The sequence below is a fragment of the Malurus melanocephalus genome, unplaced genomic scaffold, assembly GCF_030028575.1.
Source record: "Malurus melanocephalus ecotype Western Australia unplaced genomic scaffold, MMel_1.1 scaffold_35, whole genome shotgun sequence".
NCBI classification, from domain to species: Eukaryota; Metazoa; Chordata; class Aves; order Passeriformes; family Maluridae; genus Malurus; species Malurus melanocephalus.
This window is the reverse complement of record NW_026623267.1, coordinates 1,195,845-1,214,265: the sequence shown is the minus strand read 5'-3', so window position 1 is coordinate 1,214,265 and position 18,421 is coordinate 1,195,845. Positions and strand designations below refer to the sequence as shown.

The window sequence follows — 18,421 nt, the reverse complement described above, 5'->3', positions numbered from 1 at the left end:
TTCTACTGAAAATGAACAGTTAGGGATATTGATCAACAGATTAAATACCCAAACATTTTCTCCCTTAMGGTCAGCATGAAAACTCCTCCAAGTATTTTACAAAACTCAATTCCTAATAAGTTTTCAACACTTTTCCCCAAGGACTGCTAAAAGCACCTATTTATGTTATAAACATCTCCCCCATTTCCACATCATTAAATGGAACCATCTTATAGACTAAGTAAAACTCACTAACATGTAGCCTTATTCTAAAGGGTAATAAAACTGTTTATCTCTCATGTTGTGATTTCTCCCTAACTACCAAGATACTGCTCAAAATTGCAGGGCSCAACATTTACAGAGCAAAAAAGTATATTACATGCAAAATATACATGAAAACACACAGTTCACTAATGACCCTTGATCAAAAATGATATTAAATCAAGACAACTTGATTATCATATCTACATGATAGCATGGCAGTGTATAAATGTTATTTCCCCTTTCTCTCCAGTAAGACCAAACCAAGTAATTCATGAAGAACTATCCAGAACTAGTAGCTAAAAGAAMGGCAATAAAGTATGTGAAATAAGAAATTTCATAAGTTGATCTATACTAAAGCTTAAAAAGTTTATGTAGAAATCTTATTTTTACTTTAGCAGATTTTTGCATTTTGCATATTAAAGTCTTCCCGCACATTAAACTACACCATGGGAATGGAAAARGCTGAACAGGCCCTGTCACTTACTAAGCCAACAAGAGAATTTTAATTTATTTTCTAATTATTTTAATTAATGTTAGTACATCTTGTATTTAAAAGAAATATTGATATAAGATCTTTGACACTACAGAAAACTGGAGGATTACTAAGCTGTCTACAAACTTCTGCTAATGAGACATTTTGTATGTCYCTTTTCTATAAAAATTCTTCACAATTTAAAAGCAGAGTGAATTTACTCATCACATAAAATTACATAATGTGGATTAGAATACAGGAATTCTCATTCAAGTTTGAGAAGTCAAAAATGCCAAAAAAAGAAAATTGAACAACAGTCATCATTAAAACATCTGTACATTCCAGAGAAACATTTAGGACGCTGGGCTAAAGAACAAAGCTACGCAACACCATACAATATTTTAATAGAAAATATTAACTAAYAACAAAGCAATATATAATGTTAGATCACCTAATCAAAACAGTAAGATGATATATTTTGAGCTCTTGACAGATTAATTGTGCTCTAAATTTTGATTTAGGGATTTTTTTTTTAAACCTCCATATAATCTCATTAAAAATCTATTTAGCATCACATCTTACTACATTTCTGTTGAGATATACTGGGTCTTAAGAAGTAACAKCTCCATTGTGCAGATATTTTTACTCCTGAAATATGCACTTGTTTCTTTACTTATCTGCAATAATACTAGTTTTTAAAGATGTGTGCCCTACAATTTCAATTTCTGTATTTTTTGAATGTGGAAATGCGTATTTRTTTAAAATATKACTAGCCTAGAGAATGTTTTTTATTGCTKATGAATCACAGAATCTTTTGAGTTGTAAGAGAAGTACAAGGATCATCAAARTCCTACTCCTGGACCTGCACAGGACACACCCAAGAATCCCACCCTCTGTCTGAGTGCACTGTCCAGATTCTTTTTGAACTCTGTCAAGCTTGGTGCTGTGACCACTTCCCTAGGGTTGCCATTCCAGYGACCAGACAACCCCCAGGTGAAAAAATCTTTTCCTAATATCTATCCTAACCCCCAACTCAGCTTCATACCATCCATGAAACTATGTAAGCTATGGTAAGCTCTTATATTGGAAATTCWGCATTTTCTTCCAATTGGCCCTTCCTTCATTTTGCCTTGTGTGTTCTAAATCTATCCATAAAAAATGCTCTACCACAYACATTTCGAAWTACTATCATCTTTCTTATTCTYAATTTTAATTTCTCTTACAGTCAGAGTAGGACTAAGGATAAGTCTTTGTTCTGATCCTTCTCATTTGTCTCAGGGACCCTGCAATTCCTGTRGGTAAATCTTACYAGCAAGAYCAAGGCAAGGAGGACATGGAATAACTGAATGTGAGCATGTTTTATGTCCCAAGGTTTCCTGCCCCATTCAGCTAAGAGCCMTCATTTTCCTCAGCTGCCTTCCTASTGATGCTSTACTTGTGGAAGCCCTTCTCACTGCCCTTTACACTCCTTGCCTGATTCACCTTCAGACAGTTTGGTTTTCCTAATCCTACTTCTGCATGCTWGCACTGTGGCTTTATATTACTCCTGGGTCTCCTGTGCATGCTTTATCCTCCTGTATTCTTTGTTATTATGTTTGAGTTTTGCCAGGAGTTTCTTTCTCATCCMCATTTGCCTTGGGCCATCTTGCTTGATTTCCTGCACATCAGGATGGACTGYTCTTGAGCTTGGAAGATCTGATCCCTGAAAATCCCCTAGCTCTCCCAGACCACCTGTCAAAGGATTCTTTCAAGATTTCTGAAAAGGACGAAGTGTTCTCATACAGCCCAGGACAGTGCAGCTTTTTGCTTTGTTCCCTCCATCAGGATCTTGAACTCCACCACCTCATGRTCACTGCAGCCAAAACATCTCCCAGCATGCAGACTCCCAACCTGCCTTTCCCTTTTTGTAAGTACAAAGTACAGCACAGCATCAACTTTCATCAGCTCCTCAATCATCTGTGCTGTCATCAATGCACTCTGGAATGTTACTGGATTGCTTTTGCTCTGCTGTGCTGTCTCCTCAGCAGAAACTGGGCTGCTAAAGTCTCCCAGGAAGACCAGGGACTACAAACATGAGGCTTTTCCTAGTTGTCTGAAGACCTCATTTACTTTATTTATTTAGTTTACTTTACTCCTGGTCAGTGTYTGTAGCAAAATCCCACAATAATGTTGCTCATGTCTATCTCCTGGCTAATCCTCCCCTAAACTCTCAGCTGGCTCCTCATCCCTCCCTAAGCAGAGCTCCAGGTATCCCTGCTATGCTCCCACACAAGCAAGTTTCTTGCTGCCCTAACCTTGACCTTGCCCAAGATTCTGTTTCCACCCATTGAAGCATTCAGTTATGTGAGGCATCACATCTCTGATCTCAATACCATCTCAGCTCAGCAATTAGGGATGCAGATCCCTAATTTCTCCCTTTTGTTCCATGTGCTGTATGCAGCAGTGCACAGGCTTTTCAGAGAGGACTCAGAGCAACTCAGTTGCTCAGCTCATGTAAAACGTGACATTGAATCCTCTGCCACTACAGAAAACTGAAAGATGTAACAGTTTGGTGTCATTTCCAYGCAAGTCTATGGCTAAAACTGTTATGTACCTAAGTTTGACACTGAGCCTCTAGCATTAAAATAAGAGACTCCCATGACATCAAACCTTTACGCTGAGGAATAAGCCAATGTTTATGCAGCAGTACTTATGCTTCGAGTAAAAGTACTTGGCCACCTGAAACTTCATGAATCTGCCTTTATACAACAGTTRTACACATTTCTCACTAAAGAAAACCAGTTTCAGAACAGTATAATAGGATCTGTGCTATCTTCCATTTGTAGCATTAGCCAAATGTATTACAAACTGCAGAGGAAAAATGAAGAGAGTGAAAATTAAAGCAGAGGGCAAATTAAAAATAAGATAAACAAACAATACTTTACTGACTTCTACAGGTAGTAGAAATTATTCTGAATTTTAATTGACAGGATAGAAATAGAAATAGCAATAACTATTCTTGTATAGAAAATTAAGCAAGAATAGCTAGTCTATTACTATGCAAATATATGTCATTAGGCAGTTAACAATTGCAGTTTTGCAGATGCCAATGGACTTGAATGACAATTATTCAAAATTATAAGCAGCTTTTCACTGTATTTTTTTTAGAAAAACAAGATCATGCAATAATYTGTTTCAAGCATTTCCCTTTGTCCTGCTTTTACATTAACTATTTTGACTTTGTATAATAAAATAAGTTTCTACAGTATAAATTATATTTTCAATAAATATCACTCTTARTCTAGAGTTGTCATGCCCACCGTGTGACTTCTTATGTCTTCAAATCTATACTCACATGCAGTATACCATTCATAAACACAAAAATAACCCAGGAGTCAGTAGTGATAAGCAGATTCTATTCAGTTTTAATAAAGGAAAGGAACATAGAAGATACTGGAGAAATCTTTGTATCTATTCCTATTACTTTTACTTAAGTAAAAAAAGATTAAGAAAATTGGCCTGTCAATCTTTCTTCTGGCTTCTGTACCATAAACCTACTAAACAATTAAAAGAACAATCATGTTTTCTAGCTTATTTTTAATCAGTACTGACTTAAAGACAGACCTTTATCTAGATTTTTGCTCCTAATCAACAGGTTCCCCATATCATCAGAAAAATGAAGAACTCCTTTCAATCACAACTTTAATATAAAACTAATAAAGTTATGAAGAACTTCAATTATGCATTTTTTTTGTTAATGGCAGTAAACTGTGCTACAAAAAATACAATCTCCCTCCTAAACCCACACCTTATGACTAGTTCTTCTCAAAGTATTCTAGCCTAAATAAGAGCATAATAAATAACTCATGATAAAAAGGCACACAATTATCCAAATGTAATATATTCTGGAATCATCTTTTCAGTAGCCACAAAGAAAACTATCAACACCACAGCATTACATAAATGAGAAACTTGGTAGTCTGGAAAGTGATTAGAAGTATAAAGTCAAAGGGAATTTCCTGATGAAACTTTTTGCAAATTTATTTTCCATYCTCATGGATTCCTCAGAAAAATCCACAGACTTAACTTTCCACAATCTTCTAGACTGCTAATGGTCTGCAATGTCATATCTGAAAAACATAGAGCTAACTAAAAATCATCACATATGGCTGCAAGACTGCCTTTACCATACCTGCAAGCAGTAAATCTGCAACTTAACGCTTAGGTTATCCACAAAAGGCCAACTGACTCAGGATGTGATTATCCATACCTTCATTTAAATAAAGTTTTAGGCTATGAGAAGTTGCTCATTTGGAATTAAATTTGATTTGTCTTTGTTTTAATGATTTAATGCAAATTCATAATATCAGAAGAATAATAATTCTAAATAGTGGCACTTGCTACCTTAAACAGCTGAAATTACCAATTCCAAAAACACTGTGTAGGTGTGTAGGACTGTAGACATAAACTGAACACCTCATGTACTCATAATTAATGAGAAGATATTAAATTGGTGTTTCTGGTCTACATAAATTCATTGTGAACACCCAAATACACATATACAGACAAACTACTCTATAAATGCAAGCACACACGCAAAAATTAGCATACTGCATAGAAGAAACATTGCACACAAACATTTAGAAGGCTCCCTAATTGAGGAATTATGGGGTTTTATGTACATAACTTGTTATGGCATCCATTTCCAGCAATTTCCTAAGCTGTTCACAAAGGCAGCTGATGAAGTACATGTTTAGTCAAACAGATTTGACCAGAAAATATAGAGGAAAATAGTACATACATATCATTTGACAATAACATGAAACATCTGGTATAAAACACTTTTTGAAGTGCACAGCACATCAGGTTGTATTTTCAATTAAAGTGAGAAACAAAATTCCATTTATACAGGCATAAGAATACACTAACYATTATATCCTCAGAGTTGGAAAGGTAGTTATTGTAGAAATGAAGAGCATAAATAAATGATGAAGAGGCACAACTTAAAAATAGTACACCCTCACTGAATTAGTTTGTGATTTTGTTAAAGAAACCACACATACAAATGGGCCCTAATTGTGCAAAAATTGCAAAAGGAAAGTATCCAAAACCTAAATTCTTCACTTAATTAGCTGACAGAGAAATAACATTTAAAATCATCAGTCATAATTCAGCTATCCTGACAGATCACTTTAGCTTCTGTATTTGTGTATTTTTATTCATACATGTGCACACATATAAATATAGAAGCAATATACAGACAGATATATGCAAATAAGCTACACCAGATGATGAAGGAAAAACAATCTGCAGATACTGAGGTACAAAAACTCACGCTGAAATAAACTCTTTAAGCTCTAAAATGAAAATCTGTGAAAACCCCCCCAAATCTAGATGAAGAATACATTTTAACAAATCCCACGACTTCTCAAAATTATTTTCCCAAAGTATACTATAAACACCATTTCACCCAGGAAAAAATACTAGGACAAGCTTAATTCTAAAGGTACTAAGTTCCAGAGAGACCTCTGAAGAAAATACTGTTTCATTAAATCTTATCTCAAAGCAAGGTTATAAAAGCATTGTCAACAGCTTCAGTAAGTAAGCTTACTAAACTTTTATCTTCACTCGRCTTCTGCAACCAAATAACAGCTGGAAAACTGATAATGAAGAAATTTAATCCATCATTTTTACAGATGAAATTAATACTTGTCAAATTCACTGCTGACAATTTAATATAATAGATTTAAATTAACTACTCTGTTTCTTTTTAGTTTAAGATAGCTCAGAAAAACAAGATGACACTTCTTAGTACTGCAAAGTTCAAGTCAATTATTGTACATAGAGAACAATTACAGACAAAGTGAATGCTYTATGTGCAGTATACATCACAGAACCAGTTCTGACTATAAAAGTTCAAGTATAATTTGTTTCTGATCTGAGTCAACAAAAATTCTGATTTGAAAGAGTAAAGTATTAAAAAAACTGTGCAAGGTTATACTTGGAAATTATTMAAAAAAAATTATTTAAATCTATTGCACCTCACAATTATTTCTAATTAACTAAATGCGGACCAGTGGTGTAAGACAACATTTTAATTAAGRACATAAATTCTAGTTAATAATGCAATCTTGATCTCCAGGAAACTGCATAGTAACCACCCAATGCATAGATTAATTAAAAATGCAACAAGAATACATGGCTGTATTCTGGAAATTAATTTCCTTTTAAAAGGTAAAAGCTTGTGACAGGTATATCAGATGCAGTTGAGACAATACTGCAAAAGCAGAAGAGAACACAAGCCAGTCAAACCTAGCTCAAATCAGAAGAGCAAAAGCTCAGAAACCAACAGGGCACTTGAGAAATCATTTTCTTCAAAAGGTTAAAAAAACTAAACTGAAATAAGCACAAAATGGGCAGTCCATAATCAGTAGCCATAGTGAATCAACAAGAACAGATAGTTTGTATAAGGCTGCTCATTGTTACTTGTCACCTTCATCTTTAGTCTCAGTAATGAGATTTCTAGCATGTTATTTCAAAAAAGGCTTGCTGTATCTCCACTGTTTTACAGTTAATAGCTTAAGTTGAGTTGCTAATTTAGTGTGGTTATTATTACCACATTCCCTTTGGTGGTGTGGTGAGGCCTTCAGTGCTATRTAGCATCTCAATAATACAACTTCTTTGCAACAGACAACTCAGCCTCCTTGGCCACCAGAAAAGCTGCTCCTTGCACAATTAAACCATTTCTTGGAAAGCCATGATGTCCTTGGTATTTATTTACTGGCACCTTGAGCCCTAATGCCTGCACAAACAGCAAGGGCAATGAGAACCACAGAAAGATGTCAGGACTTCCACGGAATAGTCAGGTTGTGCTACGAACTGAAAACACCAAGCTCAGAGAAAAAATAACTTTCAAGGAATCAAAGAATAAGCTGAGCTGGAAGGGATACTCATGGATTGTCAAGTCCAAGTCCTGGAGTTTCCCTGAATACCAGAGCTAGTGAAAGAAAAGTTAAAACAGATACTGTCATGTCAGAGTTACACATAAAAATCTTGAAAGCAGTAGGGAAACAGGCATTCATTGTCTCAAAAGGGAAAAGAGCTTTCAGAAGATAAGAAAACACCAAAGGCACTCCAAGTTAAAAAGTGATAAATGGACAAAATAGCAAAGGAGCAAAGTGCATCGGATATGGAAACTTAGATACCTGTGACTGAAGACAAGTAGAGCATCAGAGTACTGAAGGTCAAGAAAAAAGTCACATAGGCTCTAAGGTAGAGAGAGAAAATGTAGACCTGCTGAAACAATACCAAGGACAAAGAAAACACAGGACTTCTATTGAAGGTTAAAGTGATATCAAAGAGAATCACTTAAGAAAAAAATAACAAGAAAATGTTGGAGAAACCAAAGAGGTCAATAGTCTGGGGAATGTGGCAAAAGAAGAGTTTTATGGGCGCAGTTTGAGGAAGAACCTTCTTCAAAAGCTTTCAAGGACTTCAGCAGCAACTCTTCTAATTGATAATGGAAGAAATTTATGGGATTTTTTTCTCGAGTGAATTTCAGACCAAAAAAAAAAAAAAGAATAAAGAAAATATAGCAAAGAGTAAGGTTCTGACAAACTCATAACAGCAAAAATATTTAAGAGGTGATGGGGACAATGGGAGACACATGAGATCATCTCCTGGTAACCAAGCTAATGAGATAAAACAGCAAAAGGTCAGTAACACCAGGAGATATAATGGATGTGAATTGATGTATCAGAGTGAAAAAGAGTTAACTCCCTTGGATACTAACTTAAACAGCTGAACCTTGACAAAGAGAGCAGCAGTTCAATACATTAGATGAAGGAATTTTACACAAAATTAAAATGTAGATGATATATTTTAGAGGAATAACCAAAACYGTTAAAATACTATGTTATTTCTGAAAACTCCTAAAAATACTGTTGTTTCTCAAGTCAYAACAAGGGCATCATGTTATTGCCATAAATTCTTAAGATAAAGACAGTATGATATGTATTGTTCTAAACTGGTGTTGGAAGGAAAAAGTAAATGGAAAAAAAATGGCAAGGAGGACAGTAGATYTGTTCAAATGACCTTGCAGCAGGGATTGCCCAGGTCTGGAGATTACCAATGTGGGAAACCCCATCTATTATGCCTACTGCTGTTTATCCTCTGTCTGTTTTGGGATGCAGAATCTTGTTTGTTGAGATAATGTAAGTGTTCACAGAGACTTTGAGGCGCTCTCATGGACAAACCTGACATGCCCTGTCCTGAGAGAGAGATCAAAGCTCAGAGACCATAAAAGCACAGCAGAACAATATGTGAGCCCCTGGGGTGTGGATGCAAAGAGCAGCCCCACTGCCCACCGGGATGGACTGAGCCTGCGCTGCCCTCGTGTGCCTCTGCTGACCCAGGGCTGCTTTGGGATCCTCCAGGTGATGAAACACATTTACTCCTCACACTTCAGCCCGGGTTTGGGGTTGCTCTGGCCACCTGCCTGTCCTGACTTGCCAGTAATGTTATGTTTTTGTTTATTATAAAAAATGATGCTGACATGCACAGTCCTCAGTCACTGTCTTTGCTGCTCTYACAAGGTTCTCTACACTGTCTCAGAAAAGCGCTACCTGCACCCCAAAACCTGTTGCYACTAGATACCCTTCTCAGAGGGCTGTAAAATGGGATTTGTTTTCCAGCTCTGTAACTGAAATAATGCTTTTGATTGATGTAGCTCACTGCTGGTGACTCCCTGAAAATAGACAGCTGTAATAACACTGAGGGAATGATAATATTTGGCCACTTAGACTTCACCTAGTCTTCACGTGAAGGGTATCTTGGAAGAGAAACGGCGGAAAAATACTCCACCTGCAACTGAACATGGAATCATCCTTTCTGACAAATGGTGCACCAATTTTCTTTCTTCTTTTAAAGAAACTTTGGTTTATTAAGCGGCAGAAACAAAACTCCAAAAGGGCAAATTGTTCYAGGAAGATCTGACATCCTTTTAGATTGTATCAGAGCTCAACAAATCCAAAGTACAATATGAGAACAAATATCCACCAACTAATATCAAGCACGGAAGGACAGTACCAGAAAATCAGACTTAACAGCAATRGAGGTTCTCACTTAAAGCTGTCTTGGGAGGTAGGATCTGCCAGAGAAAACCTCTAAAAGATTTCTGCATTGTTAACAGTCCTACAAAATGAGCACACTGATTGGAGGKACGTGAAGACCTTTGGGACGTTTTCTGATCTTCCTTTTTCAGTCACGACAGGAAGTTTCTATAACAAAAAACCCAGAAAACTCAGTAGGGCAAGCCATCTATCAAACTCCCCCAAGTTAAACAAGAGAAGAATTGTGCTATAAGACAAATGTTATTGTTTCAGYTGCATTTGGTAATTCAAAGTGAAGCCTACAAATGAGATATCTCATTAGTTTGAGCAGATGGATCAGAATTAAAGACTGAATCACCAACTCTTAATTTCCCAGTAGCCAGGAAGAGCTTGAAGTCTTGCAGAGGATGAATGTTGAAAAATGAACATAAAAAGTTYCTCTCCATCTGTCAAAACACATGCCTATAGAATGCAACTCCTCTTACCAGCCTTAGCCCTAAAAAATGAAAACACATGTACMTCTTATAAAAACACATGGATGTGTAACTGTAGACAAACCTCACACTGTAGCCTACAATATGACTGACAAGTCAGCATGAATTCCATAAAAGTAAATTATTTAGTTTGGGTATGGTAAAATTCTTTGAGAATGAGTGGGTATGGTAGAATTCTTTGACAATGAGTTAACAGAACAGTAGATAAATAATGCTGAATTTGATTCATTAAGACATTCTAAAGACTGTGGTCAAGAATCTTAAGAGAGGCAGCACTGTGAAAGCTTGATGGGCACAGGAAGGTCTACCTTAACYCAAGCAACTTCAGAAGAGGAAAAATGTTTTTCTCTGGGTCTGGCATTTCTTTCTTGCACTTCAGTATAAAACAGAACAGAGARGTTTTTGATTCTTTGGAGCACTGCTAATGAGATCTGTGTCTGTCACACATTACTGCCTGAAAAGATATAAAATCTCAACCATATCCTGAATACCATGAGATACACAACAGCTATGGAATTTYTTTCTTAAATATTTAGGGGAAGAGGTGAATGCATCTTTTTTAGAAATATATTTAGAAGGAACCACAGCTTCGGTTTAAAAGCATAGGAGGTTTGCACATATATAATGTTAATAAATACAAGTTTTATGGATAACGCAAGCTAAGAAAGGTAACAGAGCATGATGATGGTGAATGTGGACACAAGGTAATGGGTTTCTGGAAACTTACAAAATCAAAGGGCATCYTCAATATTGTGAAATGACACTGAAGAAAACCTTTCTAGTGTAATATTCATAATATTCACTCATAATATTCATCTTCCACTACGGAGCAGGCATCTCAATGTAGAAATATCTACATAACCTTTTTTTTTTCCACTTTTCAAACAACTGCAGTTGTTCTAATGATTAGACAGATCATTTGTCATAGYGCACTCATTGAAAGGAAAACAATTTTTCATGTGGTACAATAATTTTCCATACTACACTTAGACAATGAGCTGATGTGTTTGATTCTGCATTGTCAGAGCCTCTATACCAGTACTTGCATATCATTCATTTCAGGTTATGATGTTTTGTTTAATAAATATCAAGACCAATATGAATTAAATACTCTGAAGTAAAGTTCAGTATAAATGGTTGYTATTTAGAAGTGTACTTTAGAGAGTTGTGCAACATAGCAGAATGAACATTTTCAAACAATAAAAATTTATAATCATCTGAATCAAATTAACCAAAGCATTCTGAAATCAAATCAACATTTATATAGCAAGGGTAACCACATTTCTGCTTTGTCCAAGATTACATTTATATGGCTGTTGGTTTGGAACACAACTTTCATAAACTGATACCAGCAACAGGGTCCWCTGCTGAAACTGTACCATTAAGTAKATTACAGTTCTTCACTTGACCTCTTACAACTGTAGCTCATGGCTTAAAGCAAAACACTCCTGAATTCAGCTGCTAGTACAAGAATTAAAACTATTCTCAGGAAAAGCTGCAAAAACATCTTCTACTAGAACTGAACAACTTACTGTACTTGACTTTTTTTCAAGTAATATATATGTTTGCAGTCAGTTTTTTCTCAATGTGAAGAAAAAAGAGGGGAAGAAAGGTGCAATAAATATGCCAAAACTGCATGAAGACTTCGTGCTGGGAATCCAAGACACATTACTTAGACAGTACTGATTTAAAGACTGATACATGCACTTCAGTGAGTGAAAATACACAAAATCATACCAAGAAATGAAAGATAACAAACTAAATGCACTCGAGCGTTAGGAATTTGGTAAATGTATGAGAAGAAAACAAACTAAACTTCCCTCAGTACTGCTAAAAGAAATTTCATTAACAGTCTTCACTCAGGAAAATAACAGTATTTCCATAAGYAATCTTCATGAAAGTTTTCTGAATGTAACAACAGTAACTGATATCAACAAGAGAAGATAAGTGAAAGAATGAGATAAAGCAAGCCAGTGGGGGCAGGAGGACTAGGAGGCTGTTGCTGAAGCATTTTTTTCCCTTCCCAAGCCATAAACCAACTGTTCATCTTTCAAAAAACACAATGTTTTTTGTTCATGAAAAGGGAAAAATGTGMTATTCTTAGTGTGACTGCATGGGACAGAGTTTCCCTCTTTTATATAGAGGTTATTTACTAAAAAGCCTCTTCAGGCATCATAGAGCACTAGCATTTGCTCTTGCTCTGAAGAGGTGCCATACCTGCTTTATGTGCAAAGCTCTAACAAAAATGAGAGAGACATTGTGTGGGAGTGATTCAGGACCACAATCATAACAGAAAGATAAACTATTCAGGCAAATGAGTGAGGCCCATATTCTTAGTGGAGGGGAATGTCAGACTTGAAAATTCACTGCAGAAACCTCTATTGTAAAGCAAAATGAAGGATTACGTCCTTTAAAAAGAAAACAAACACAAACCCCAGGATATCTCAAATGGCTTATGATGAATCCTTATGCACCATGTCTTGAACACTGCATAATTCTCATTCCTCCTCTCTAACACAAAACTAGAATTTGAAAGATATAGGAAAGGTTAAGAATATTAATTAAGTGCCTCATTTTAATTTTTTTAATCTTTAAGCTTACCTGTTGTAAAGTCTCTACAATACTGACCTACTTTGCCTTGCAGTTTTTAAAAAAGTGACATAAATACCCATTAATTAAGGATACTTTATGAATTTTTAGCTCTGTTAGAAGTTCACACTATTTAGACAGTTTCATTTTCTTGCATGCTCTTTCTGTCAAGTGTTTGCAGGGTWAGAGGCTACCACTGTAGTGACGTATGATAGAAAAAAATTCTTAATACATCACTATGATGATCAAAACAAACTTCTTTATATATGCTCTGAATGAAACTAAACTGAAAGTAAATACCTGGTGTCCAGCCATTATTTGCTTCAGCACACTTTCATAACATACTTCATCCATGTGATTCAGCTGCTGCACCTGAAAAACAAACATCACAGACCATTTAAAAATAATCTCTATAGTTACATATTATCTACTATGTATCAAGCAATTTAGAGTGATCCTTGAAAGATAAATTTGATTACACAACTAAATTTACAATATAAAAATTGCCATTCCTAACTACAGCATTTTGCTTTAACATTCAGAAATAAAATATGAAAATACATAGATAAAATATGAGTAAGGGCAGTTAATAAAAAATTAATTGTGTGACTTTGCTGGTGTTTTTTAATGACCAAAGCAAAGTAAACCAATTCTTTAATTTATCTTTTTGCTATTAAGGAATCTTACTTTTAAAAAATATTAAGGAAATATCCATTTAATATATCTTACCTAGAATTAAGGCCTTCTATTTGGTATATAAAAATACTTTTTACATTGCATATATATTTTTTTTTATCTCCAGGAAATTACTGATAGGTTTTTTGCCATAGGGAACAGACATTTCTTCACATTGGGGTCGTGCACAGAGAACATTGTGAGTACCATGTAAATAGTTTCCAATAACAGATAAATAAAATGTTTAAGAAAGACTCCAGTTGAAATAAAGAGTATTCTTCAACCTACTCTAAAGAGTTTTTTTTCTATTTCTTTAATGCATTACAATACAAATAGCATGTATCTACTTGAATGCATCTCCATATTAAGGTTGTGACAAATCAAAATAAATAAATGAAGTCCCAAATCATAGCAATCATTCCATTCTTCATTTGTGCATTCATGTCTTATAACTRAATTGTTTTGGCACAAAGAAGCATTCTACAAAAGCCAAGCATGTACAAATTTGAAAATGGAAATTCAATACTTGTAGTTACCTAGAATAGATGAAAGTTGAAAAAGCTTTAAAATGGCTTTAGAGGAAAAAGAGAACATTCATATTTGAAATTGTACAAATATAGTAATAAAAAGATGAGAAAATATGGGCCTGTGTGCAAGAGACAAGCACCCAGTCTAATAATTCTTAAAATGAGACGTTAGCATTTTATGGATTTTTTTTTTAAATAATAGCAAATCAAAATCATTAAGGAGAAATGCACATGAGCATTGCATAAAGACACAGGAACATATATATATATATATATATATATATATATACATACTGCAAACTTTACATACTCTTTGCATTTACATCTGAAGAGAAAAACATAAACATGCATAAAGAAAAACAACTGACATTAAAGAAAAATATCTGACATTAACAGACCTTGACTGAAGAAGCCAAGCCTTAGTCTTAGTGCCATATGCTCCAAGAATTTTAACATAAAGAGATTTAAGAGCTTTCCTGGCCAACTTCTATGCATAATAAATACACCATGAGGTCATTGCCTTTGAAAGCTTGCCTACAGTTTCCACGTGACTCTGTAAATTKCTAACCAGCTCCAAATTTTGGGCCAGTTTTTTTGGATGCAGGATTTCAGAAAACTGTGGCAAAGCATCCATCTACAACAAAGTAATTAACAACCTTCTGTCTCCTTGCAATTAATGAGTGTGTATATGGACATAGCACTGACTGCACTTGCTGATGGTCTGCAAGAACTGCTTTTGATCCTGTGCTTTCTTACTTTGCTTTCCTCCTATCATAAAGACCACAAGGACGTTGATATTGGCAATAATTAGGCAGGTTTAGTATTAGTATTATCCTGAATAGAATCYTTTTTTCAAAGAGGTCTAATACTTTTACTTTTTGCTTGGTGTAAAGTGTATTATCTTGATTGTATAATATATCTTGCTCTGTGAAATTTGTAATGACAATCTTCTGAAAAACAAAAGAAGAACTCCTGGCTGTCGTAATACCAAAACAATCTGCCAGGTATTTACATTTCAGATTAACTACTACCTCCTAATATTTCCTCATCTCCTTATGCTTCTTTAGAAAATAACTATTTTTTAATAATTTCAAATTTCACAAGATTTATATATATCTTTGATTTTTTAAACAAAAATGCACTCTAAAATAAGCATGAAGAGAGGGAGTATTTTATCTTTTCTTATATAGTGGAAATAAACTAAATATTAAAATCAAGTAGAAGAAAGATTAAGTAACAGCAAGTCAGAGTGAAGGTACTAAAAGCAATTAATGAAGGTTAAAATATGTAAATCACGGTAAGAACCATATGGTAAACTATTCTTGTACGTACAGATTTGAAACATCTCCCCACAGTTGTAAAATAAGTTCCTTTCCTGCACTGCAGATGGAATGACTACTTAAATAACCTAGTAAAAAGGCAATGTCCATTCTTATTAAAAAAAAAAAAAAGCTATAATTAATKAAGCTACAAAATTAACTTCTGATTGAAAATGTCTTGAATTCTATTAATTTAAACCACAGGTGAAGACTATTTTCCAAAAGATAAACGACATAAACTTTAATTATCAGGCAATTAGATGCATGAGGAATCGATGGAAAAGAGTTTGCATAAATTCCTGTATTTAAAGAACTATAATTTACATGTCAAGTGTCACTGCACTGACGATTTTTAATAAGAATATTATACTGACCATTGTCTTAATGCTTCCCAAAAGGAGCAACAGCATGAAGAGTAAAGAAGCTTTATTTAGGGACTACTTTAAACACAGTTTCTATTAATAGGTACATATGATAATTAACAGCTCAGCATGCTAAAGTTTTCATCAGTAACTTTAGTATTAATGTCTGTTGTGTTTATATCTGTGTCTATCTATATCTATCTATCTGTATCTATATCTAACCTATATCATCTATATCTATAGCTATATCTATATCTGCATCTATGTCTATATATCTATATCTATCTATATCTATCTATATCTATACATCTCCAGATCAGAAAAAATAATATTTTCCTTATAACATTTTTCATGCATCCTTACAGCCAAACAAGAAGCACCACATGGAAACCTGAAATGAGACAGGCAGAATAACMAGCTGCTAAAGTGACTCTGCAGTTGAGGGTGATGATTTCTTCCTCACCAAGGAAAATTTAGTGGTGAGGCAGAGGCAATGCTAAATACCATTGTGCCCAACTGCAACAAGGCCAACTTATAAGTATGGTAAAATGAAGAAAATAGATTCTTAAAGCACCTTTCAATTATGCATAACTTTATACAAAAGAAAGTATGCTTCAAAAAACACCTGCAGTGTAATAAACCAGTGCCCCATACATACACACACACATACCATGATCAAAACAAACAGCACCACAAACAGCAACCCTTTCTTTGGCACTCACAATTCTTTACCTTATTGGTTGTCTTGATTCCTATAAAGGTTTGTCCCAGAGGTACAGGTCGGAAACGGCTATCAAAGTAGAATAATCCAATGTAGGGATTGACATGTAGAAATGTAGCAACATCRAGGTAATTGGGTAACGTAGCTGAAAGGCCCAAAATCCTAATCATGCTTTGTGTAGATTCAACCTATTGAAAACACAGAAAAACTGTAAATTTTCCAAGTGTTGTAAGCCAAGGAATCAAACACAGTTTTAAAACATCCCTTATAAAACATTCATGTGAAAGGAACCGTTAATACTTTCTACAAAAGGTGAACAGTAGATGGGAGTTTGTGATTATCCCGTACTGAAGAAACCAGTGCATTCCGCAGTTCCATCAAATCTTGCTTATTCATCTTTCTATTTTATTGTATTTTTGCCCTCAAAAAGATTAGCAGTCATTAACTGGCATGGAGGAACAACAGCAGAAAACTGGCTTTGTTAAAAAGGGATAGTCCAATTTACAGGCAAAACCGTGACACATGATTTGATATCTTTGCTTCCTTAGTCCAAATCAGACCACTATTTTGGAAAGAAAATCTAATTTGTGTCATTCCTCACAATTTTGTTTTTGTTTCCACTATTCTCCTAAACAAAGTTTTCTAGTTCTTTGTAACCGGCATTCCCTTCTTATTTCTTGTTTTTAAAAATCTTTAATTCCTCAGATGTTTGGTTTACATGCCTTCCCATTTAATAAGGGACAGAAATGGTGCTTTACAACTAAACGTTCTGTTCCAAGAAAAGCCTGCATATTATATGTATTTTCAGGTAATTTTCAAATAGAATGAAAGCACACAGAAGACCTGAATGAGGAAAGTACACAAGAATTTTYCCATTTCCTTCTGGAACATTATGAGTTGCGTAGGCTGGCTCACAACTAGCATAATTATTTAAAACCAGAATTCACAGTAATTTTATAAGAAAGGTTTTTTAGACWCTGAAACTGAAGCCATATATGAGGTTCTCAATAGTCTCAAATGGGTGAATATTTCAAGATGAGTAAGGTTCGTAAATTCCACCTGGCTAAATCCCATTCTTTTACTTAGAATACAGATTTTGATTTACTCAGGTGTTTTGATTTCAAGGGAAAGAAATGCAGTTAAAAAAGTTAAATTAAAAGTTTTCAAAATAGACAATTAAAAAGTAAATGGAGAGCATTTTCAAGGAAGACAAAATACACCACACCATACCCCAGACCCAAGGAAGAGGAAGCACACCAAAATAATAAACTAAATCTCAAAAGGAACCATGGCCCCAAACACCACAGACAACAAGCAGACAAAGTAAACCACTACACTGCCTGGTAACAGACATATTCTGTGGCAAAAATTTGGATGCTAAAATGGTAGCTGCAGAAAACTAAACGACACAGAAAACCTGCACATTGACCCTTCTGCACTTGCACAAGAGCACTTTTCCAAAGGAAAGCCCCATGTACAAAAAATATGATATATAAATTCAATCTGGGACAAATGAGAGATTTCATTTCCTGAAGTCTTCCATCTACAGGGAACAAAACCAGTGCTCAAGAGCACAAAGAAGCTTTATCACTTCTTACACATCTTTTTGTAACTGGATTATGCGATGACCTAAGGGGTACAGTCATCATCAACCACACAGTTTTGAGGTCTTTGAGAGGTTTGGGTTCTTTTTTGATAGGTGGGGGAGGTGTGCAGAGTGTGTTGTTTCTTCTTTTGTCTGTTGGGTTTTTTTTTGGTTTTGGCTCGGTCCCCTGGAGCACACATCCTTCTGCACAGACTGCAGGGCTGTTTCTCACATTTATTCCCTCACAGCTGCTGCACAGTGTTTTTACCCTTCTTAAACATGCTTTACCAGAGGTGCCACCCCCTGATTGTAGGGCTCATCCGTGTCCCCTCCTGGGCTGGCTGG

The 18,421-nt window shown here is 35.1% G+C and overlaps 1 protein-coding gene across 1 annotated transcript in view; it reads right to left on the bottom strand.

The window, feature by feature from the left end:
* The window catches only part of ASCC3 (activating signal cointegrator 1 complex subunit 3), a 232,247-nt gene that overhangs the window by 126,814 nt on the left and 87,012 nt on the right, over positions 1 to 18,421 (bottom strand). Inside the window, exons 11-12 of the mRNA XM_057364088.1 lie at positions 16,503 to 16,679; positions 13,188 to 13,259 (exon numbers count right to left, since the gene is read on the bottom strand). Of these exons, the coding sequence (XP_057220071.1) occupies positions 13,188 to 13,259; positions 16,503 to 16,679 (249 nt within the window). The remainder of the gene's footprint in view (positions 1 to 13,187; positions 13,260 to 16,502; positions 16,680 to 18,421) is intronic.